Source organism: Gorilla gorilla, chromosome 11, assembly GCF_029281585.2.
Source record: "Gorilla gorilla gorilla isolate KB3781 chromosome 11, NHGRI_mGorGor1-v2.1_pri, whole genome shotgun sequence".
NCBI classification, from domain to species: Eukaryota; Metazoa; Chordata; class Mammalia; order Primates; family Hominidae; genus Gorilla; species Gorilla gorilla.
In genome coordinates this window covers 126,723,955-126,749,430 of record NC_073235.2, presented here as the reverse complement: position 1 = coordinate 126,749,430, position 25,476 = coordinate 126,723,955, and the positions used below count along the sequence as shown (strand labels likewise).

At 45.4% G+C, this 25,476-nt stretch overlaps 1 protein-coding gene and 1 long non-coding RNA gene across 3 annotated transcripts in view; both read left to right on the top strand.

Annotated features, from left to right (window-relative positions):
* Positions 1 to 9,791: 9,791 nt before the first annotated feature.
* Positions 9,792 to 25,476, top strand: part of SERPINE2 (serpin family E member 2) — a 63,943-nt gene continuing 48,258 nt past the window's right edge. Inside the window, exon 1 of one of the 2 annotated variants that reach the window (XM_004033283.5) lies at positions 9,792 to 9,860. Coding sequence is in view for 1 of the 2 variants with exons in the window: in XM_004033284.5 (XP_004033332.1) it covers positions 10,456 to 10,469 (14 nt within the window). In the remaining variant the exon portion in view is untranslated. Of the gene's footprint in view, positions 9,861 to 10,095; positions 10,470 to 25,476 lie in introns of those variants that run through there. The other variant, XM_004033284.5, reaches the window with a different exon arrangement.
* On the top strand, positions 10,476 to 23,984 carry LOC129532187 (uncharacterized). The gene is made up of 3 exons (XR_008677833.2): positions 10,476 to 17,121; positions 17,672 to 17,911; positions 18,608 to 23,984. It is a non-coding gene; the product is annotated as an uncharacterized lncRNA (long non-coding RNA).

Here is a 25,476-nt window from a genome sequence, read left to right as displayed (position 1 = left end):
TGAAAAGATAGGAGTCTCACTATATTGCCAAGGCTGGTCTCAAACTCCTGGGCTCAAACTATCCTCCTGTCTTGGCCTCCCAAAGTGCTGAGATTACAAGTGTGAGGCACCATGCCTGGCACAGGTGACTCTTGATATGTGGAAGAAAGGTCCAGAATTTGTGGGGTTTCCCAGGAGACAGGAAGAGGTAGAGCCCCACTTTGGGAGGCTGTGAGAAGCCTGCATGAGAACACTGCAGGGGGTAAAGGAAGGGAAGCACTCAGAGGTGAGAGGAAAGAAGGTGGGGAGAAGCCCCAGAAAGCTGTGGGGCGAAGTGTGGGCAAAAGCCTCACCCACCTGGACATTCCTCCAGTGTTTGGTTGGTTCTGCAGGTCATCATGGACAAGCCAAGCCAGAAAGAGTCAGGCAAGCAAATATCTGCAATCTCACAGCTGTACAGCTTTCTGTTCACTTTCCTCTGGAAGCCCCTCTTCCTTTTCCTCATTCTTACAAACCATAAAATCTAAATTAGATATAATACTAGTCTCAGAAAGACCAAATGTATCTAAACGCACTATTTCCCATTTCTTCTATGCAACATGGGATGCTTATGAGGCAGCACAGAATGTGGACATCTAAGTTAGAATAATGATTCTAACGACTGATTATTGAGAGCTTTCTAGGTGCTTTCTACCTGCTTTTCATTCTAACTTCTCAATGAGCCTCTGAAGTAGCATTGCTACTCCTTTAACAGAAAGTAATTTGAGCTTTAGAGGTATTCAGGGAATTACCAAGATTTTAGGCTGGCGAAGAGGAGAGCCTGGATTCCTGCAGTGGCCTATATAATTCTAAGCACAGGCTCTTACCCAGTGTTTCACGGGCTGCTCATTTACCTATGCAACGTTGGGCAAGTCATTCAGGTTCTTGGACCCCAGCTGCCTTAGACATTAGATAAGCAAGTTAAATCAGTTTTTTAAACTTTCACGTTCATTTGACTTCACTGGGGATCTTATTAAAAGATGTCAGGCTGGGCATGGTGGCTCACACCTGTAATCCCAATACTTTGAGAGGCAGAGGCAGGAAGATCGCTTGATCCCAGGAGTTCGAGACCAACCTGGGCAACATACAATGAGCCAGACACTATAGGAAGTGTCTCAGTTTGCTTGGGCTGCTATAACAAAATACCTTAGACTGAGTGGCTTATAAATAAAACGAATTTATTTCTCACAGTTCTGGAAGCTGGGAAGTTCAAGATCCAGGCACCAGCAGATCCAGTGTCTGGTGAGGGCCTGTTTCCTGCTTCCAAGAGAACAGTCTTCTTGCTGTGTCCTCACATGGCAGGAGGGGTAAGGATCTCTCTTGGGTCTCTTTTATAAGGGCCCTAATCCCAATCATGAAGACCCTGTCCTCATGACTTAATCACCCCCAGTGCCACCCATTGGTGACTAAGTTTCAACACAGGAATGTTGAGGGTACACAAACATTTAGACGACAGCAGTTTGCATAAGGCAGAGCCAGCAAGGAACTAAGATCAAATGTGTGCTTCAGAATTAATAATAGTAATAATCTGTGAAGGTTTTTAGACTTTACAAAGTATTTCACCTATCTTATATTCTCTCAATAGCCCTATAGTAGATATTCGATTACTCTTCCTTTTTTTTTTTTTTTTTAGACATGAGGAAACTGAGCCCCAGAGAATTCAGATGACTTGCCCAAGATCACAATTAAGAGGTGGTAGAAACTGGACAAAAACCTGGGTTTTCTGGCTCCCAGTGTTCCGTTTTCTGAGATCTTCCCATCATGCAATGCTCTAAGATTTGGAAGAGGTAGGGAACGTGGGACATATAAGGAGGAACAGAAGCTTGCAAACTGCCCAGGCAACAATTAGAATAGTAAAATTAATAGCATTTTTTGTTCATTCCACAAATATTTATTATGGACTTCTCTGTGCAAGGCACTGTGTGAAAACTTAAAAATATACAAGACATGGCCCATTGCCCTGAGGTTGGAACCTAAACCAAATGCTTACATCCAAGGCCGGATGTGGTTATGTGGAATATGCAGCCCATACTCAGAGCCACAAGAGCAGGGAGTAAGGGGAAATCGACACTGGCTAGGCTGAGAAGGGAAAACTGTGAAGGATGAAAATGATTTCAGTGGCAAAGAGTGGTGGCAGATTATGTCCAAAAATGGCCAAAGTAATCCCTCTCCTCCCGCATGCCTTTTTGAAATGGATTTCACTGCTCCTCTTATTATGGACTAAATTGTGTCCCCGCCAAATTCATATGTTGACACCCCAACACCCTAATGTGACTGTATTTGAAGATAGGGTATTTAAGGAAGTAATTAAGGTTAAATGAGAACATAAGGGCGGGGCCCTAATCCAATATGACCGGTGTCCTTGTAAGAAGGGAAAGAGACAGCAGAGGCTGAGCTCCATGGTTCATACCTGTAATCCCAGCACTTTGGGAGACCGAGGTGGGTGGATCACCTGAGGTCAGGAGTTTGAGACCAGCCTGGCCAACATGGTGAAATCCCATCTCTACTAAAAATACAAAAATTAGCCAGGCCTAGTGGCACAAGCCTATAGTCCCAGCTACTCAGGAGGCTGAGACAGGAGAATCGCTTGATCCTGGCAGGTGGAAGTTGCAGTGAGCCGAGATTGCGCCGCTGCACTCCAGCCTGGGTGACAGAGTGAGACTCCATTTCAAAAAAAAAAAAGAAAGAAAAGAAATGAAAAGACAGTAGCAGATCTCTCTCTATATATACATACATATATTAAAAAAAAAAAAAAAAAGTGAGGCCACAGTGAGAAGGTAGCCATCTGCAAGCCAGGAAGAGAGGCCTCACCGGGAACCAACTCTGCTGGCACCTTGATCTCCAGCCTACAAAACTGTGAGAAAATAAACATCTATTGTTTAAGTTACCCAGTCTGTAGTATCTAGTTATGACAGCCCATGCTGTCTAATACACCTCTCATCAAGAGGTAGAGTCCACTTCTTGAATCTGAGATAGCCCTGTGACCTGCTCTGAATTGTGACAGCAGAAGTGGTATTGTGCCAGATCCAAGGCTAATCCTTCATAGAACCTGAGGCTTCTGTTTTCCCCACCTTGAAGTCCTCAGCCATCCTATAAAGCCTGACTACTGCTGGAAAAACCATGTAGGAAAGCCTTAGAGCTTGAAATACAACAAGGTGAAAAAGGCCCGTGAAGATGAAAAACTAGAGAGAGAAGACTGAGGGTTCCAGTCCTCTCTGAGAGTCCACATGCATGAGTGAGGCCACCTTGAGTCCTACGGCTGCACGAGTGAGGTCAGACAACAGGAGAGGGAGCAGAGTGAACCATCCCAGCCAAACCATGCCCATCCAACCCATACCATCACAAACAAATAAAATGGTTGTTATTTTAAGCCATTAAAATTTGGGATAGCAGGGCCGGGCGTGGTGGCTCATGCCTATAATCCCAGCACTTTGGGAGGCCGAGGCAGGCAGATCACCTGAGGTCAGGAGTTTGAGACCAGCCTGGCCAACATGGCAAAACCATGTCTCTACTAAAAATATGAAAATTAGCTGGGGTGGTGTTAGGCGCCTGTAATCCCAGCTACGCAGGAGGCTGAGGCAGGAGAATTGCTTGAACCTGGGATGTGGAGGTTGCAGTGAGCTGAGATCACACCATTGCACTCCAGCCTGGGTAACAAGAGAGAAACTCTGTCTCAAAAAAAAAAAAAAAAAAAAAGATAGTTTGTAATGCAACACTAGATAACTGATACAGATGGATTAAGAAAAGGGTATTCAGGTCAGAGAGAATGGTTTAAACAATGGCATGATGACATAAAAAATACAATTTTGATATAGGTGAGTAATTCTGATTGGGAAAGCCTTTAAGAACACAGAGAAAATGAAAAGATAATGCAAGAAAGGTGAGTTGGGGTTAAATTGTAGAGAGCTTTCATTGTAGTAAATTTTTATTAAGCATTTACTATGTGTCAAATACTCAGTTCTTTTCATGAATTAACTACACAATCCTCACATAGCCCTATGAGTGGGTTATTCTATTATTATCCCTCATTTTACAAAATGGACACTGAGGCTCACAGGTTAAATTACTTGAAAAAAATTGCATAGTGATGAGACTGGGATTTGAACACAGGCAATCTAACTTCAGAGCCTGTGTTCATAACCTCTACAGAAGACTGACTAAACCAAGGAATCAGAACCTTCGTGATGAACAGTGGAATTATTTTAAGCTGGGGAGTGGCATGACCGAAAAAGCACTTTAGAAAGACTAAGCTGGCAGTTACAGATAGAATCTGGAAGCTGAGAGAATAGTTAGGGTGCTATTGGAGTGGTAAGAGTTTGAACTGACTTGAAAAAATGGAAGAGGGGTGACAGAGGGACTTGGGGGAAAAAATGTAAAAACTACTAACAGCACCTAAGGAATTGCTGGAAATGGGGTGAATAAAAAAAAGAAAAGGGGCTGGGTGTGGTGGCTCATGCCTGTAATCCCAGCACTTTGGGAGGCTGAGGCAGGTGGATTGCCTGAGGTCAGGAGTTCGAGACCAGTCTGGCCAACTTGGTGAAACCCCCTCTTTACTAAAAATACAAAAAAGTAGCCAGGCATGGTGGTGCACGCCTGTAATCCCAGCTACTTGGGAGGCTGAGGAAGGAGAATCACTTGAATCCGGGAGGCAGAGGTTGCAGTGAGCTGAGATCATGCCACTGCACTCCAGCCTGGATGACAAGAGTGACACTCTGTCTCAAAAAGAAAGGAAGGAAGGAAGGAGGGAAAAAGAAAGAAAGAGAAAGAAAGAAGGAAAGAAAGAAAGAAAGAAGGAAAGAAAGAAAAAGGAAGGAAGGAAGGAAGGAAGGAAGGAAGGAAGGAAGGAAGGAAGGAAAGAAGAAAGAAAGAAAGTCAGAATTCATTCCCATCTTTGTGCTTTGGTGACTGAGATGGAAGTCATGTCTGTAAAACACACGGAACACAGGAGGAAGAACTGGTTGGGGGATGAAGATAATAAGTGGGTTTGACTTGTTAGGTGGGAGGTGATGGTGGGATATTAAGTGGAGGTGTCTGCCAGGCACTTGGAGATAGATGAGTGGTACCTTGGGATGGTGGCCAAGGCCATCTGTAGATATGGGCTTAGAATTCATCCAGAACTAAGCAAAGTTACAGACATTTAAGGTATGTCAGTTAGGCATCCTAGGTTGCTGGCAACAGAAACTGAATCTGGCTAACAAGTAGAAAAGTCTCACAGAAACAGAGTTCACTGTGGACCTCTGCTCAGACGGGACAGGGTCTATGGCAGCTCTGAGGTCCGGGTAGGAAGAACTCACAAATTCATCATTCATCAAGCTGAGATAAGTCAGCTGCAATTACTTTTTCATTCTTTTCAAGATTCAAAGAACTGGGAGGGAATCCAGTGAGCTTGGTCATATGCCCATCCCTTGGCTAGTGAAAGTAAGGATACCTTGATTTCCTTCCCAACAAAATGCTGCATAAAATAGAAGAGGTGTTTCCACTATCAAAAGGTGAGGAGGGGAAGAGGTGTTGGTGACCACAGATAAATCAATGTTCGTTCCACTGGGAGAGAGTGTGGAGAAAAGAGGAGGGAGCTGAGGACAGTCAACTGCATGGTGCCCACCTGTTGGAAGATTTGATGGAAAAAGGATAAAGGCAAGTTAAGGCATAGGAAGAGAGAAAATAGGCAAAGGAGTTTCCAAAAAAATGGGCACACATATGAGAGTGAAATCCTGCCAAGGACTCAAAGGTGATAAAGAATGTTGAAAAACTACTGGGGTTGCCATTGGAAGCTATTGGTAACATTTGGGAGAGAAGGAGGGCCCGAGGAAGTGAGGAAGAAAAGGAGGGGAGCCCGATGACGGGGTAAGAAGATTGACCGAAGAGACCCATGGAAAAAGGGAGGCAGCATCTATTGTTTGGTGGTAAAAGGAAGGAGAACAGCTGGGCTGTTGTTTGAAGGGGTCAGTATCACAACGACTCTCAGAACCTGGCTGTTACATCCTATTTGGTCACATATAAGTAGAAAATAATACCCAGCCCAGCACTTAGTAATGTCTTTTCTCTGAAGCTCTTGGTGAAAACTAGTGACGACAATAGCAAAGTGCAAACTGATGCTCTGGTTTAATCTGTTTCAGAAGTTACAGAAAGAGGAAATTGAATTTATTTGAAAGCCAACTTTAAAGGGAAATAAAAAGATAAATGTCTTTTCTAAGCTACAAAAAAAAAACCCCAAAGCAATGCAACAGTTTCAGAAACTAATTGTATAAGTGTACTGTTATTACCAGTCTCTTTTCCCCTGGTTGAAACAATCTTCCATAACAACATTTGCAACTATAATATTGTGTAACAAGCACTGTTACGGTGTAATGTCTTTTAAATAGGGGTTAGATAGGAGAGAAGTGAGTATCCATTATCTTATTATCATAACATCCGTCAGTCTTCCAGACAAAACACCATCATCCCACTGGGAGCTAAGGACGGTTTTTACTTAAACACAAGGTCATACTGTTTGGGTGCATGGGAGAGCAGTGGAGGTGGGGTGGGGGATTTTCATTTATTCCAAGGCACTCAACACTGGACTTCTTCCAAGAGAGGAAACAAGACTAAATAGATCATTTGTTTTATTCTGTTTGGGCAGTTCTTGCGTTTCTCCCAACTGTGGCTTATGGACACAAAGCCAAACTCAGAGCCTAGCTGGAGCTGGCTAAACTCCAGGTCAAAGGAATAAACAATTTGAAGCTCTATTTGCGGATTAAGGCAAGCCACACAATTGCAGGACAAAATGAAATTTCACTGTGAATGTGAAGTGCAAAGAAACAGCCAGGTAGAAGTGTTAAATGATTTGGATTTCTCAAACAAAACCGAGGTAGAGGTAGGAAGGAAATGTGGATTGGAAGTACACATCTATGAGAAATGCATCTCAAAAAGGGTCAAATATTGGAGAATACTGGAGGAGGAACCTGCTGCTTGTGGGGACCAACTGAGGTAGGAACACAACATCTTTGGAACAGCCCCTCATGGTGGGTGTCAAAGAGCCTGGCCATTTGAGTGTCATGGAAAGTGTAGCTTGGGTCATTACTTCTGTCTCCTCTTGCTGGCATCAGGAAGGCCGGCCAACACCAGCCATGCACACTCAGTAACAAGTATAGTTGGTATTCCCAGCATATCCCACAGGCAGAATGGGTCTTTGTCTTGAATCACTTTCCTTTGGGAGACCTCATCGTTGGCCTCATCGCATGTCTAGCGAGAGAGAAGGGAACATTAGTGTCTAGGCTTACTTTAGCATATTAGTTAGCACTGCATCCACTCTGATTTCAGAATTGACAAGTCACGTACAGTATTGCTCAAAATGTTCCTTCGACACTACAGGAAAGAATGGGGAAGTGAATGTCAGTCATTAAAGTGTAACCCAAAGAGGTAAGTCCTAAGGACTTCTAACGTCTTTCATAGATGAAGAATTTGGACCCTATTTACACTCTAATTGGGAAAGCAAAAAAGGGTTGTTGTTGTTTTTTCTTGAAAAACATTGGCTCCTTCAAGACAAGAGACTGAAACTCTTCAAAATAGTTATTTTGTGCATTTCTCTCACTGGTTTGAGTAACTTTAGTAAAAATTTAAAGTTACACATAATTAACCAAAGTGTGTGAGATACGAATCAACGTATCAATGTTAATATCCTGATTGTGATATTATACAATGGTTTTGCAAAATGTTACCATGAGGAAGACTTGGCAAAGTGTAAAAGAGACCTCTCTGAATCATTTCTTAACAACTGCATGCCAGCCTACAATTACCTCTATTACAAATTTTAATTTAGAAATGTGATTGAGACAGAAATGGATGCAGGGATTCTGGCACATTTTCATAATAATCTGGCTTCACCCATATTTCCCAGTTATTTCTCCAGTAGTTTCTTGAATGACTCCCTTCCATCTGGAAGAGGATACTCCCAGCTTTTCAAACACACTGAGCGAGCTCATTCACACCTGTGGGCTTTCCCCCCTCCTTTGAATTGTTCCCAGCTCCAGCCCACACCGCCCTGACTGGACCAAGCACAATACTGTCACTGGAACAGTTCTTAGCATGTCTAAAAGTCACTTGGCTAGTAGTTCATCCACTCGTCAACAAAATTTATTGAGTAACTGCTACATGTGTGGTATGGCTCTAGGCACTAGGGATAGAGTGAGTTGGAAACAATATTGAAATTAGTTTCTCTTCCCTGGTCTCTGGGAGTATATTCCAATGAGAGAGAGTAGAAGAAAACTAGCAAGAAACAAGGTAAAAAAAAAAAAATCAATTCATGATGAGGGTTATGAAGGAAGTCATAGGTTAGAGGGGATAAAGTGACTTTATCTCAAGTGGTCAGGGGAGGCTTCCTAGGGGAGAGGACATTTGAGTTGTGACCTCAAGTGTAAGGATGCAGACGACATAGAAGATCCTGGGACAAAAAGCATTTCAGGCACAGAGAATAAGAAAGTTGCCCTGTAACTGAATATAAATATTTGGTATGACTGTAAAATAATTAAACAGATGCTCATTTTTGTAGACTGTTTGCTCCTTATTTTAGGACCAAGCCTCCCATAGCCTGTTTCCCTCTATGAGAGACTGAGAACACCCTTAGGCTGGTCCAGATTTTACACTTTTCAGAGCAACCCCTTCCCCAACACACACGTGCACACTCTGGCACGGCCACCTGCATGCCAAGGGGTGACTGCAGGCTGATCTTCCAAGTGGCTCTCATCAGTAGCTGTACCCTTAATCCAGGGCTGTGTATAGGGAGATTTACATTTCTTCCTCGCTGTTGGGGCCGTCTGCCTGCTAGCGACGATTCTACACTAACGGCTACATAAATTACTGTCATTAAAGTTGGGTCCTTGGGTCCCCAGAAACCTAACTAGAGGCAAAGGAGGAACCAACTAAGAGAGATCCAGGTAACAGAGCCCGGAGCGGGACGGTCATTTGTTGCAGGCCCCTGGGGTATGTGCCTGTCTATCGCGCACCGGGTCCCAGCAGCTGTGGTTACCGGCTGAGAAGGGCTGGGTTCCCAGGACGCTGCGGGTACCTCATGCTGTCACCATAGCCAGGAATCCAGTTTTCTGGATCCCCTCGTCTGTATTTGCCTAAGGCGACCTGCCGCCGTTCCTCTGTCCCCTAGGCAGGGAGAAGTCAGCTCTAGGACACCCTGCAAAACGCCTCGAGGGGTTATCTGCCCCTTCCTGGCCGCGTCCTGGCACCGTTTCCCCATCACCCGGAGGAGTGAGCGCTGTCTCAGGGCGCCCTCTGTCTCTTCCAGGGGGCAGCCAAGACGACATGCCCTGCGTCTCAGGGACGCGGTACGAGCCCCGGTATTCCCCCCGCCACCTCACACACCCCCATCCGGGAGACCCACGTGCAGCTGGGCCCAGGCTGGCGCCGCACCTCGGGGTCTGCGCGTCTCCCCGGCGCGTTCCGGGCGCAGCCCCACGACACGGACCCCTGGGGGTCGGCATCCGAGAAGTCGCAGGCGGAGAGGGGGCGTCCTGGAGGCCGGGCGAGGGGACGCTGCGGCCCGCGGCCACACAAAGGAGGCGGCGGGAAGGCGGGGCAAGGCGGGCCGGGGGCGGGGGCGGCAGGAAGGGGCGGGGGCCCGCGCGGCGCCGCCGATAAAGCCCCCGCCGCCGCGGCAGCCAGCTTGCGCTGTGGGGCTACCCGGGCTGCGCGGCGTCTGCAGGCGCCACCGCTGCCTCTTTCCGGCTGTGACCCTCCTCGCCGCTGCCGCTTCGCTCCGTCCTCCGACTCCCCGCGCCGCCGAGACCAGGCTCCCGCTCCGGTTGCAGCCGCACCGCCCTCCGCGGCCGCCCCCTGGGGATCCAGCGAGCGCGGTGAGTACAGGCTGCGCGGTGAGTCCCGGGCGCGGCCGGCGCTGCCCTCGGCGGGGGACGCTCCCCGGGGCTCCGCGCGCCACCGGCCCTGTTCCCTGACCTTGCGCCCGGCCGGGAAGCTGCGGGGCCAGCGGGACCCTGGGGCGCCGACGTCGGGGAGCAGAGAACTTTCTCAGCCTCCCGCGGGCCGCCTTGGCCGGGGCTGGGTGCGCGCCGGGCATCCCGGTCCCGCCCGCCGGGAGCCCCGAGCGGGACCCGGGCAGGGCAAGGCGGGGCCGCCCCGGGGTGGCGTCCAGTGATACCCGCAGCTGGGAGCCCCGGGGCCGGCGTGGCTCCTGCCCGGCCATCCGAGCCGGCCCTGACCCTGAACCTGAGATTTCCAGCTGCTCGCCGGCAACCCCTACCCCGGACTTAGGCTGCGCGCCGCCGGATGGGGAGAGACTGGCGCACTCTTACTTGTTACCTCTGCCTGTGCAGGGGGAGGTGACGCGCGGTGTGGGGAAAGCCTTTAACTTGGCCTCTGGCAGCCGATTTAACCCGAGCGAGCAGGTCTTTGCTGTTTTCATCATCTGTAGAAACGGGAGTTGCGAGGCGGATGAGTGACTGCAGGTAAAGTGAAAGTACGGTACTCAGAAATTCTGGAAGGAATTAGGCATTTAATGTGTCCACAAACTGAGCGGGGAAGGAAGGCTTCTATTACATAAGACAGCACTCCACCTTCAGGTATTATGGAAGATGCTGTTGAAGGTTTTAGTGTTTTAATGAACGAAACACATTCTTTGTGTGTGTGTCTCTGGAGAAATCTCGAATGCTACTGTCTTGCTTTGGCTACTTTGCAGGGGACGTTCTTATATTTAGCATCAGCATAAAAAGGTGTTCAAAGGTGTGACTTCCTCTTTCAAGCCAAGAAGCCGTTTACTTGTCTGAATTGTTGTGGAACAATATATGTGATAATTGTGTACTTTGAAGATTTTATATCAAAACTTGAGCACAGATAACTGGAAGAAATGTCAACATTGCTAATTTGTGTATCCTAAACCACACTTCGAAAATTGAAGACAGTTTCAACACTATCTGAGGGTCTAAATCAGTAATTATTTGCTATTTGCAGTATTTCAATAGAAAAATTTTTGGCTATGCAAATGAAGGTACTAACCTGAGTAATCTAAGTTTTCTTTTAACCCCCAAATTTTGATTCTTTGTTAAAATAATGTTTGAAAATATCGTACCATGCAGGGCAATTACTGAAGGTCATGAAAATGTCATCGTGTTTTATTCTAAAAACAAAAATGAATCTATGCAGAAAATTTCCGTGTCCCATGAACTTCATATTAGTTTAATTTTAAAAGTACTGTCTCCAAAAGAAACTAATTTTCACTTCCACACAAGGTGATTAAATACCAGTCAGAGATTGTTTGAGGTGGTAGAGTTGGAAATGAGGTGGTGACCTGGCCATGTCCCTGGGTGCAGCCTTGCTGTCCTTTTCCAGCCAGCATGTCTTTTCCCATCGCATGGGGACTTTGGCTTTTGGGCTATTTCTCCTCCTCTAGACCTAAAGTCCCTGTGGGGGACGCTCTAGATGCGCACTTCCTTGACTGTCTCAAATCCAGTGTCTTCCATGTACTCCAGCTACCAAGTCCTCTAAGTACCTCTAAGTCTTGCCCTCTCTTGAGATGCTCAACTTCTGAAAACTCTTAGTGCCTCCATCCCGCAAGCTCCTTCCTTCCGGGTTGCAAACCGGACTCCCACTGTAATCTTCAATGCAAGCGATCTCCAATGCTTTTCCTCCTGCGGGTTTGGCAGGTGACTTTGTAGCCCATTCTACCAGGAAAATAGAGGTCATAAGGATCTCCTCACGTCCTCCCCCATCTCCCCTGTACAGACTTTTCTGTGTTTACCCAGTCATCCAATAAATCTTCTTAAGCATCTACTGTGTCTGGGTACTTTGCTGGATACTCATAGGTGGTAAATAGAGCAGATCCTTGCTCGCTTGAAACTGTCATTCTTGTGGGAGAAAACCAACTAAAAGCAAACATAATATATTGTAAAATGTATGATAAATGAATAGGGTAGAATTATAAAGAAAAATCAAGTTAGACTGAGAACTTAGGGAAATAAAGAGAGATGGCCTCCTTGGGGCAGTGACTAATGTCTCCAGCTGTGTCCTGAATCCCAACTCCCAGTGCCTCTCTCTCCTTGTGAGTGTTACTCCCTTTTCTTACTTTTATCTTCAGTCTCTCTCTGTGAGCTTTTTTCTTTTTTAGTAGTATTTTAAGAATGCCTTAACCTCCCTTGTCCCTGCATCCTCAGCTCACCTGTAGTGACAACCACGTCTCTCCAGGCTTCTTAAACTGGTCTCCCCTTCCTGCTCAGCTCTTTGCAAGCTGGCCAGAGTCTCCTCAAAGTTCAAGGCCCGTGACTTCCTGAACAAGCAATCTTTTTTTTTTATTTTAATTTTTATTATTATGCTTTAAGCTCTGGGGTACATGTGCAGAACGTGCAGGTTTGTTACATAGGTATACACGTGCCATGGTGGTTTGCTGCACCCATCAACCCATCACATTAGGTATTTCTCCTAATGCTATCCCTCCCCTACCTCACTCCCCGCCCCCCACCACAGGCCCCGGTGTGTGATGTTTCCCTCCCTGTGTCCCTGTGTTCTCATCTGAACAAGCAATCTTATGGATACCCACTAGGTTTCTCCGTGGCATTTGATGAGGTTCTTCTATTCCTTTCTGATGGGTTTTTTTTTTCACCCCTGGTTGCCACCTTCTGGTTTTCCTTATTCCTCCCTGGCATCTCTGCTACCTCTTGGGGTTACCCAGGATTCGCTGTGATCCCTTTTGTGCTCTGTCTATTTGGGTGAACCATGTTCCCACAGCTTCAACTCTCACCAATATGAAGTGAGTCCCAGATTGGCATGTAAGCTAGCTTCAGCATGCTCCTGTGTTCCAATCAGTTACCTGCAGTCTGGTGCGCTTACCCATGCCCTTTAGGCCAAAAAAACACCCCAAAATAAATCCAAAATTGATTTTAGTTTTCACCACCCACCCCATATCCGCTTCATTGTTAGCCAAGATTTGTCCGTTTTTTTTTGGCAGTGGTTCCACCGTTCATGGAGAGATGTTGGAGCAGGGGTCTCACGGTGATGCCGGGCTCCCGCACTGCCCACATGCAGGCCATCACCAGATCCTGTTGCTTCTCTGTGCTGTGAAATTCCACAAAGGTCCGCTGTAGTCACGCTGGCCTTGCCTTGCTTTAGAGCCCAAAAGTGGCAAAATGGTGGCCGGTGTGCCACTTCTAGCAGTAGGCAGCAGTGTTGTTGGCCTGAACAAAGTATATACAACTTGAGTTCATATTTAGAAATCTGGAGATGCCACTTGGATATATAGCTTCTCCTAAAAGCCAGAAGACCTGGATGAGGCAGTGTGCAGTGGCTCATACCTGTAATCCCAGCACTGTCGGAGGCTGAAGCAGGCGGATCGCTTGAGGTCAGGAGTTCAAGACCAGCCTGATCAACATGGTAAAACCGCATCTCTACTAAAAATACAAAAATTAGCTGCACCTGTAATCCCAGCTACTCGGGAGGCTGAGGCAGGAGAATCGCTTGAACCCAGGAGGCAGAGGTTGCAGTGAGCTGAGATGGCACCACTGTACTCCAGCCTGGGCGACAGACTGAGACTCTGTCTCAAAACAAAAACAAAAACAAAAAACAAAACAAAAAAAAACCTGGAATAAGAGGCTTACATTCCCATGTGGCAACACTCAGCTGCTGCTGGGTTTCCAGTGCCTGAATACACTGGAGGTAGGTTGCTTTCTGGTTCCCCCAGGCCTATGACCCTTGCTTATAGTAGCATTCTGGCTCCCGTGGGCTTCAGAGCTAGAGACCCTAGGCTGAGACGATCATCGACAGCCTGGGAATGCCTAGTGCTTACTGCACAGTGTCGTGCACCTCATGTTGCATCCCTTCTAACTCTCTTCCATGTTATTGCTGGTGTGACTCTCCTCCTGCTGCCCCAAATCCAAGTCTTCTTGGGTCCCGCCTAATAAAATTCAATGGCTCCCTCTTGATCTGGGCTTAAACCCCTGACTCTAAAGGAGTGGCCATGTCATATCACAAGTTGGGTATCTCAGATTGAAAGATGAGCTCTCCGCTATCTTTATACAGTGTTGTACCCGAGTTTCTGAAGATGCTTTTGAGCTTCTGTAGGGTAGTTAATACAGAGTTCTAGTGTTGATGGCAGTCCTGCTGTTTACAAACCATTTCTACAAACCTGACTACTGCCTCACTTCCTCGCAGCCCCCCTGGGTGGAGATAGGGCAGGGTTGATTCTATATCCCAAACAGCAGTGGGGAGTCTGTAAATATGGAGACATAGGCCATCCCAGGGAGTCCCCCACCCTTGGAACATGGGGAACCTTGTTTTACATGTGGTACCCAGAGTCATACAGTGTGTTCCCGAGGTCATTCAGATGCCTTAGGGCAGAGTCTTGACCCAGAACTCAGTTCCTGTCAGCATGCAGCCAGGGAACTTTCCACAGTGCTCCATGGGCTCACCAGGCTGCTGGCCATTTGTAATGACCCAACAGAGTCAAAGCTTTCTTCACTCCCTTCCCATCTCCCTGCCTTGTCCCCTGCCTGAAACATTCTTTTCTTGCAAAACTGAACCTCCCGTAAACTGCACTGGTACCGCCCAGTGCTTTTCTGCCTTTGCTCCTTCTGTACCTCTGCCTGGAATTCCCTTTCTCCTCCTGTGTTCATTGTCTGGCTGATTTCTCCTTTTTCAAGACTCACGCTCAAAAAGGCCTTGCTGGCAGTCACCACCCCAGCCCTCTGTGGCACATGTGCAGTGTACACACACGTCACCCCTCCCCGTGCCTACCTCAATGATGGCAGTTTTTTGTGTTGTAGCAACATGCCCTATCCAGTAGACTCTAAGCTCCAGAAAGACGTGCCTGTGTTTTAGTTTTATTTGCACCAGCAGTGGTGTGTGGCCCAAAGGCAATTAACAGATGTCTGAACTAAACCATATTCATATTTTTTGTAAGTTTACTGCATGCTTTATGGAAGAGTGTTTGTATTCCAGACTCAAAGGGGAGCTCTCTCTGCCAGACCTCCAGCCCTCATTTTGGTACTAGCGAATTTAATATATATCCTCAGACATTTTAAATTTTTGATTAACCTTGTCTTTTGAGATAAAACATTACTTAGAGAAAAGCGGAAGTCTAATACAGAAGCATTTCTGTGCCTGTGTTCACTTCAGTTATCCTCATCTGAACCTCCCTTTGGCATGGTTCTGCCCTCCTTGAGGTCTGTTGGCTGTGCTGCACTCTGCATTTCGTGGTTTTACAGGGTAGGAGAATGCATTTTGGTTTATTTCTATTAACCTTGGTGATGGTGATATATGACCTCTTGGTGACTTTTTTTTTTTTTTTTTTTTTTTTTTTTTGCCATGGAACTTTTTTGGCTGGTATCGTCAATCACATTTGGTGGAAAGAGCAGGCTGGGAGAGGGTATGGGCTGCACCACCAATAGAGTGTGTAGGTTACCATCTAGAACTCAGTTTCCTTGTCTATATAATGGGTATATTGAAATAAATGATCTAAAAGGTGTCTTATTTTTAAAACCTATAAATTCTTGGCTCAGTTTCCTTTTGATGTGGCTTTCTCATAAATGTTAAGTCTAGATAAAATTTTTTCGTAAATGCATTATCCTGTGCTCATACACCTTAAAGTTCTTGTCTCTCACTTTTTTAAGCCTATAAAATCATTCAGCATTATATTCAGAAACAGCATCATGGGCCAACATGAAGATTTAGTTTGTATTCCCACTTAGAGCATTTATAAAAATTTTAAATAAATTAGGTCCCATATACTTGAATCTTGTCAACCTGTTCTCCACACATAAATGTGCCCATCTTCTCTTTGCAAACCATCTTTCCTCATGAGTAGATTGCACGCCTAATCTGAAAACCAATATTGGGTTTTTAAAAAATACCCTTAGGTACAGAATGGAGTCAAATGCAATAAACTACATCTTTAGGTTATCTCTTCTCTGCAAGTTCCCAATTGAAGAATACTGAAAGATTAGTATGATTTTATTTCTCTTTTGAGAAATACCACCTCCCATCCAACAGGCCAAGTCTATTTCTACAGTCAGTGAGTCTTGCCTTTATTCTGCTGTTAGATTTCTAGGTCTGGATGTAAGCCCAGTCCAGGGAAGTCGGCATCCCTTCTGGGATTCTTTCTGTGCATGAGGATGGCCACTGAGCCCAAGCAATCCTCTATTTGTAATTCCACTCATATGTTTTGGCAAACATGTCCTAGGATTCCTCCAAATGTTGGGGTGGACACCCTAGTTCAAGATTAGATCAGGAACACCCAGGCTTTTGCCACAGTTTGACCTAAGACATTATCCTTTGCTTCAGAAGATCATTTGAGAATTGGAATTTACATCCATTGTGCCTTTCCATTTTTCTTATTTAATTCTTTGAAGAATAATATGAGGAGACTTTAATATAAAAGAAAAAATCCCATCAAGAGTCAGAAAGGATTTCCTGTTACGGCTGCAAATCTTGGTAAACGCACTTTGTTTTTGTAAACCATGCCCCACCCCCAACCCCTAGTGAGAACTCGTAACCTGGGGAATTTCTCTTGAGAGCATACCAAAAATAGCATCAGTGCCTTCTCTTACCCCTACCCCAACTTTCGCCCTCCATGTAGTGCCAGCAAATACAGCTATAGAAAAAATAACCACTTGTTTTTATCCTAAGTTTTTATGGGCCAAATCTTGAAGGTGGATGTGGGTATGTGAAAGAGTTTAATGCCAAATACAAAGCCCACTCGGAAATGAGTAAGGTGACTACAAATGAAAATGGATGTTTCTTTCTTCCTTTCGGGAAAGTGCTATGTAAATAAAGGCAGTGTTTGCTTCCTCTACTAAAATTTATTTCTTCAGTTTTTAAATAAGAAATCCACTCAAGAAGTTATTCTTACTGAGGATTTGGTCACTGTTAAGATTATAGGAACTATTAACTACTGCATTATCTTTTGCTTACAAGAGAACAAACCCAAATCAAAATAACTTGGAAACAAGGCAGAGAGCTGTTGGCTGACACTGCCCACTCAAGCATGGGAGAGGTGACTCTGGCCCTGAAGATGACTGGAACCAAAGACTGAGGACTTGGAGGCTTTCTTCTCTCCTTGCCTCTCATCTCTGCTTCTGTCTGCTGATTGTGGTTGTCCTCTCCGGGACCATGACTGTAGGTAGCTCCAGGCTTACCTCCCTACAGCCTCCTCGGTGAGGAGGAAAGAGGGGCTTTTCAGCCAGTTCTAGCGGTGGGGGGGGGGGGAGGGGGGAAATCCTAGGGAGGAATTCTGATTGGCTCAATTTCAGTCACATGCTGTTCCCTGTACCAATGGCTGTGGGCAGAGGAGTGAGGTCCTATGATTGGCTGGTGCTAAGTCACATGGTCACATGCCCTTCCCTGTACCAATGGCTGTGGGCAGAGGAGGGAGGTTCTATGATTGGCTGAATCCCGAGTCACATGGTCAGTCATTGGTTAGGAGGAAAGGGAGTGTGGAGAGGACCGTGCTGCCTGGCGTTCCCCAGCTGCCTTCTGTTTCCCCCCCAACGGAATCTCTGTGTGGTCTCCTAGAGCCTCGTGCCTGCCTCTCAGCTAGATGCTGATATCATTCCCACTCATGTAGTTGGGAAGGAAGGGTGTGGCAGAGATAAAGGGTCCACGGTCACGCAGTGTGTGGGGGTCACACAGCCTGTATGCCAAAGTCGCGCACCCTGTATATCTGTAGGGTCGCACAGCCTTTATGTGTCAGTGCCAGAGCCTGGACCCGGGTCTGTAGATGTGTGAACCGTGAGCTGATACCATGGATTTTCAAAGATTTACATCCCATCAATGTTTATACCTTCTTGAGAAGAAATTTGTGTCAAAGCACACGCCTCCTTTCAAGACTACCTCCTCGCCGTGCTGCGTGATAGCGCTAGTATCACAACCAAAACACATGATACAGAAGGAGGCCAGTATCTGTGTGGTACGTTTGAATCATGGTTTTATGCCTTTGGCCCCCTAGTTCCTTCCTTAGACACTTGTTTTTTTCTGGGACTGAAATCTAAAATTAGTACTGACCTTTGGATTGAGAAGGTAGAGAGATTTACACAGAGTCCAAGCGAATAACTTAAGCTGAGCTGGATAAAACTCAGCAGAATCACAGAACAAGTGTGCCATGACTTTTCAAAGATGCCTAATTGAACTCTGTTTGCGATTTAACTTCTTTTTCGAAGGTTTATAGTTACCTTTATTTCAAAATTTGTCATTTTAAAATATGTGTTTCCTCCTTTTCCTCCACTGTATAGTAATTAAGAGTGTGGAGGATTTGGAGGCCAGCGGGCTTTGGTTTGAATCTAGAGGCTACGTATTGGAGGCTATGAGCCAAAGCCAAATTTCTAAACATCTCCAAGCCCATCCGTGAGTTGGGCCTAAAGGTGTTTAGGCTTAAGGGCTACCCCTGAAGTGTTGTGAGGATGAAGCGAAGAGTATATCTTAGGCGCTAAGCACAGTGGCAGGAATGGAGCTGACTTTCGGGACACGAGGTGGCTGTGGTTGTGGCATTGGGTAATATTTGTCACAGAAGTACAGGTGAGCACTTCTCCGAGACTCATGTCTTCCTTGTGTCTTTGGCCTGATGAATGAGTGACTTGCTCTGTGTCTTTGCATGCTTTGTTTCCAGACACCTTTCCTGCTGCACTCTCAGTGGGCAGTACTCCCCAATGATCACCTGGTCATCTGTCCTGCTCGCAGGCTTCAGGCTCTTGTGCGTTGGCCATGAAGCAAAGAAAGGCTGTTGCATGAAATAACCTCCTTCTGACTCCACCCTTGCATTTGTGAGATGTAAACAGCAGTGTTACCAAGAGATCTTCCAGGGAGCACGTTGCAGGTAGCCCTGTCATGCTGGCTGCTTTTTTCCGTTAGGTTAGTTGTGAATAACGAATAAATGTCTATGCAGGGCCAGGCATGTCTATGCTGGCTCACGCCTGTAATCCTAGCAGTTTGGGAGGCTGAGGTGGGCAGATCACCTGAGGCTGGGAATTCAAAAACAGCCTGAACATAGTGAAACCCCGTCTCTACTAAAAATGCAAAAAATTAGCTGGGCATGGTGACGCACGCCCGTAATCCCAGCTACTTGGGAGGCTGAGGCATGAGAATCACTTGAACCCTGGAGGCGGAAGTTGCAGTAAGCAGAATTGTGCCACTGCACTCCAGCCTGGGTAACAGAGGGAGGCTCTGTCTCAAAATAAAACAAAACAAAAAATGTCTATGCAGTAGGAAAAATAATCTATTTGGTTTAATATTTAGGTCTCTGCAAGGGTAGCATCCAGAGGCTTCTCTTTTCATTCTTGTTTTTCTGACTGTGAAAAAATCATTCTACTGTGTCCAGTGATGTCCAGATACCAAGAAATAACTATTTTAAACATATGGTGAATATTGTTAAAGCACATGGTGATGGTCATTTAATTATGATTTGATTCCGTCAATATGCAAAAGAGTTCTAAGAATGTTGGGTTAACCTTAGCAAGCATTCCCAGATAGGAAATGTGTTTTCTGCTACCATTGATAGGATTTTTTAAGGGTTTTACTGGCAGTTATCCACTTTGGACTTCATACAGCAGTCTGAGTATATGCCCACACCTGAGTTGTTGCTCTAACAGTGAGATTAGGGGATGCCAGGGAGAATCTGTGTGATGACTTAATTGTAAGGGAGAGCTTTCTTTCTAAAGGTGTGGATTGTTCTCTTTGAAATTTGTATACTAAAAGACTCCTATTATCTTATGCCAAACCTGTGCTAATTTCTTAATGACATGTTAGTTAAAATAACAATGTGGAAGATTGGCTAAGGATGCCACAGTATTCATAATAAACCTGTTCTTATGCAGCAAGGTGGTAAATCATGAATATCAAAGTTCTGATCATACTAATTTGAATTAATTTAGCATAGTGGAAAGTATGAAGACATAGTTTTTCCAATGCATATGTCACTTCTTAGCCTAAAATTTCTATGAGTGGGGCAAGTACATTTTTTACATGTACAGTGGCAAAATTATGCTGTGTACTGCTCTCTACCTTGTGTTCTGGTTCTGCGTGTGTTTTCTCTGCCCTGTTAGGAACCTGCAAGTGGAGTATCTTATTCTTTTGGGCTCCTCCCACCATAGCTGGCACAGAGGAGCCCAAAAAGTACTTCCAAGGGGAGAGGGAAGTGGAAAATAATGCATCATCAGTGTGTCAAGTACTATTAGGCATCTTTTATACACGATCCTGTTGAATCCTAACAACCCTTGTAAGGTAGAAATCATTCCTGGTTTATAGGTGAGAAAAATGAGATTCAGGTGTTTAGAACACCCTGCTCCGATTCCCACTGATGGGATATAGACTCCGGGTCTGTGTCTCTCTGTGGTGGACACTTTGGATCCTGAAACACTATCTTCAGGAATGATTGAGGCTAAGCCATGTGGCTGAGCAGTGATGCACGGCCTCACAGATTGAAGGTCAGAGCATTGCTGGGCAGAGGATGAGTTTAGAGGTCAAACAAACTTGGTTTCAAACTCCAGGTCCACACTTAGTAGTGTGTGGCTTTAGGCAAAATACTTCCCTCTCTGTGCTTTATTTCCATAGCTAGAGAATAGAGAATGATGAGGATATTACCCTCCTTGCAGAGAAAGATCACAGTGTCCCCAGTTAACATGCAGAGAAATAGGAAATACAGTGACTCAAGTCGCTTGGCAAAGACAGGGCTGTGGCAGGTTGAGAATTCACGTCTTTGACTCCTGTCACCTGTTACCTGTCCAGATGCCAAGTCTGGGTACAGTTTGATGACAGAACTGCCATCACCTGCCACTCACCCTTGGTTAGCCCTTAGCGGCCCACATAACTTGGTGGCTCTTACAACCCGATCCTAGAGTCCCATGGCTGATTCATGCTCTTTTTCTCTATTGTGTCGTCTGTGTATTCACTCCTGTGTTCTCGAGGAAGATTCATTCTAGAGGGTAAAAGAGAGTCCACAAGACTTGTTCTTAATGTATACACCCCACACAGGACAAGAAGGAAGTTGAAGGTGGCAGCCTATTGTATTTGGGTGATGTGCAGCTGAAGAGCTAGTTTTTGAGCACTTACTCTGTAATAGGTGCTTAGAGGGGCACAGAAGTATCTGCAAAACAGGCCAATCTTTGAGGGGTTTATCTATTTAGGTAGAAAGGGCACATCCATGATATTTAATAACAATTTGAGATAGTCTAGAACAGTGGCATATGGTGTGGGGGAGGGGGAGGCAATCAGGGAGCATTGTCTGTAGAGGATCTGAAAGCAAAAATGAAATTACCTCAGTTTTTTTTATTATCATGGTGATAAAATATTCCTCCACCAGACCCAACCACTTCTACCACTCCCACCTTGTCCCTAAGTCCTGTACTGGATCAATAATCAGCTGGCAAAATGAGTTGATATCAGTGACATGTTTGGGAGGTCAAGCTGGCAGTGGTCAGTGTGGACTGAACTGTTGGGGAAGGCTGCGTGGAAGTCCCCTCCCCTCCCTCTCAGTTAGGACAGGACACCAGGAGAGCAGTCTGTGACCCTGAAGACTGCAGCAGTCCCTGATGCCCGTGCGAGCCGTGGGCCAGGAAAGTGCTTTCTGTGCATTGCCTCACCACGTGAGAGGCTGGTAGCCCAAGATGGTTCTGTAGCTGAGGAATCTGGGTGAGTGACAGGTGTCCTCCTATGCGAGATTAGGGGAGTAACGCCCAGCTTTCAGACAGCCAGCAGGGGGGCTCAGTAGTGCTAATGCCAAGCCCTTCATGCAGAGAAGTGACTTAAGTGTCAGTCACTACTTTGTGCCAGAGGTAAATCTCTCTGCAGAGGGAAATGTTGGCACATAACTGATAAAAACCAGTGTCTAGGTAGCCCTCCTGGGCACAACCGTCCTCATTTTTTCTTTTACTTGACTCTCCACTAAATCCTTTTTGCCCGAAACTTTGTAGAATTGGTATTTATTGATTTGTATCAGCTAAGAGTTGGCTATTTAGTCTCTGACATGCTCTTTATGGCTGAAGAAAAACAGGTAACTCCTTCACTGAGGAGAGATTAATTCCCTTGAAAGGAAGACAAAAGTTTTCCTGGACAACTTTGGAAAGGTGTGAAACATTAAATATCTATGACAGCAAGACACGGGAATACACGAACCTGTGTTAAGGCCTGATCCCTTCTGGGCCAGGCACATAAGCTGAAAACGGTACCTGAGCAATTTCTGAGTATGTCATGAAAAGGCACTGAAATACAGAATTTTCTCTATGGAAAAGAGTGTCCCGGCTTGGAAACTGTGTGTCTGAAGCAAAAAATTTCCTCAAAATTGTTCTGCAAAAAGGGAGTTGCCGTCTAGTAGGGTCCTTACAAAATCATTAGAGTTCGCAAAAAAAAAAAAGCTAGATAGATGAGATCCATGAATGACTGGCTGAGAACAGATGGGGAAGGCGAATTCGCCTGAAATTCTCTCAGTCAATGCATATTATGAATGCTTATCGAGGTTGCTTCATGAAAAGGGGTTAAATTTTAAAAAAGAGAGGCAAAGAAATTGAATATAGATTTAGTACTTGTTCCTGAGGTTATAACTTCAGAGTTGCCAGATATTGAACGTTGAATTAGTTAGGGTAGCGCTAGTTGTTGTAACAAATAAACCCAAATATGTACCGTGACTCAAACATGATGGAAGATTATTTTCCACTTGTATAAAGCCCGAAGTGGGCGTGTTTATGTGAAACCTGGTGATTCGGCGACCCAGCCTCTTCCTGTCTGTGGTTCCACTTTATTTAACAGGCAGTTGCTAAGGTCACGTACTTGTCAGCATTGAACTGGTGGAAGCAGAAAGATCATGGAGGACTGCATATGGGAGATTTTGATAGGCTAGGCCTGGGAGTGGAACGTGTCACTTCTCCTATTTCATTAAGTACAGTTCAGCCTTATGGTCACGCCCACCTACCTTGAAGGCTAGGAAATGTAGCCCAGCTCTGTGGTTGGCAAGAAGAGGAAATGGGTTTCCTGAGGAGCTAGCTGCCCTCTGTCATTTGAAATTTTATTAAGACCATTGAAGGTCACTTTAAAAGTAACACGATCACTAATATGCTGTGTGGATCGTGAATATATTTTTGCCTCTGAGGGCAACTTTCTTGGTCACTCTGAAGGGCTTCTGATGGCCTAGGGTAGGTGTTTCAGTGGCAGTGTTGCACGTCGTTTTGAAAAGTGCTGTGTCATAGGCAACTTGGAAGGTAAGGAGGTGCTGTGCTTAGAAGAATGGTTAGACAACTCACAAATTGAGGACAGCCATGTGGACACTACCTGGGAAGACTGTGAGCTAAATTGCTTCATGGAAGGTGGACATGGAATGAAAAGTACTATTTCTAACTCATAGTGTATGTGATTTCATGTGAGTCATAAAGTTTATTTGGGCAGATTGACCAAAATTTGTAGGGGGTAGGGATTTTCTCATTGGGAAAAGAAGAGGGCTGTCTTATCTGGGAGATGCCCTATATCCAAGCATGCATGGGAATTAGAAGTTAATCAAAGAAATAAAGAATTAACGATGGAGGAGGGGAGCCTCACTCTTGCAATGTGGGAGAAGTTGGTCAGATGTGCTGGAAACACACTTATACATCTGGGAGGAAAAAGAGAGGTGAAAGCTGGGGAATGGGGTTAGTGCCAATCCTGCACTCTGACTGAGGGAATGAAAAGAGACCCAGGGGATTGGGCAAGGGGCGGGCAGGTGACCTGTCCCTGGGAGAAGCCCTTGGCAGTGCCAGTCTTGTGGTGGGTACCCCCGTGTGCTCTCTTTTTTTTCTGTGTGATGTGGGCAGGTTCCCCAACCTCTCTGCATCTCTGTGTGTAAGAGTCTGTGAGATGATGTGTTCACAGAGCTGTGCACATCGTAGGGGCTTTATGAAAGTTTCTTCTCCCATCTTCTGTGCAGCTACTCACCAGCCCCATTGTTGGGGATCATTGTCTCCATAATTGGCTGTGAGTAACTGGGGAGATGTTCTCCCCTATAAAATGCAACTTCATGACAAAAAGAAGCTCAGCCTCCTTCATCCCTAAAGATTCGTTGGTGCAGTTTCTTATACCAGAGGTTAGATAAAGCTGAGAAGGAGAACTTCCATTGTCATTGACTTTTAATTCTAGAAGTCCCTGTTCTCCTATCTTAGCTTTGGGTGTTGGCAGCAGGGCAGCAGGCGGGTCTTGTGAAGAAAAGTTCTGTGGAACCTGAGAGTTATTGACTTGTTCTTCAGCATCTTCATGTAATCCTCATAGCAGCTCTCTGAAGTTCATTGGTGGGGAAGGAGGCTTATCACTGATCTTATAGATGAGGAAACTGAGTCACAGATCAGGTATGTGACTTACCCATTGCAGGCAGGCCCAGGACTAGACAACAGGCCTGTTCCACAGTAGTGTTAAATGGGCATAGGTTTCTTCTGGGAAACAGCAAACGTCCCCTGGCCCTTAAATCCCTTCACAAGGCATTAGCATCAACTGTAGCAAAGGAAATGGAGTCAGGTTACAGGACGAAGCTCAGTAGCTGGGTGACTAAATCCAGGTTCGGAACCATGTTTCCCATCACTTAACATGGTTTCTGAGCTTTGAAGAACTTTTTTCGTTTGATAGGTGCTTGCTTGGCAGGAAGAGGTGGGCAGTGATCGCCTTTTTACAAAATTTTTTTGAGATTTTCTTTGCAAACTCTTTGTACTGAAGGAAGAAAGCAAAAGGCGCGAAGAGTTGGAGATAAAAGCACAGGAACCTTTCTTAAAGTGGAAGTTGTCTTCTCATATCTTCCCCATCCCTCATTCCCTTTTCCTACTTTAGAAGTATTTCTATACCCTGTGCCTACAGATACATATATTTTTATTTACTTACTATATTTTGGAAAATGGCTCATATCATTTTTCCCCAGAAGTCAAAATGTGGGAACCAGGGACCACCCACCTCTTGTACCCAGTTCAAACTCTTTCTGGGTCACTATTTTATGTGTAATTCATGCCAAAAAGTTACACTGAAGGATATGGATGGACCAAAGCTGCATGGATTTCTTACAACAGGCCTGGGTAGAGAGGCTTGGTGCAAGAAACCCACCTTGATTACAAGAGCCAGAATGGAGAATTGAAAAAGAAAAGAATGTCTACCCAGTGTCACAGGATTACTTTTGTGGGTGCCAAAACATATCTTAAAGTAGCCCTTTAGTCACCTAATAAAAGATGGGAAATGTTTAGTCCACGTGTACTACTGGAATCCATGTATTTTAATATGACACCTTTGATATATTTGGAGGGAGGGTAGGAAAGGTGTTCTCTGTTTTATTTCTTCTGAACCTTTTTAAAAGTTTCTGAACTGCTTAAATGAACCTACCTGTAGACTTAAATGTGTTAGGAAGCTGATTTAGCTGCACTGAGCTCTTCCTTTCCTTTACTTCCTTCTCAGGTTGTAGAATACAAGCTCAGCACTTTCCTGCCTTCCCTCTATTGCTCTGGGAAAGATAGTAAGTAAATAGTGTCTGTTGCCAAAGGGAGAAGA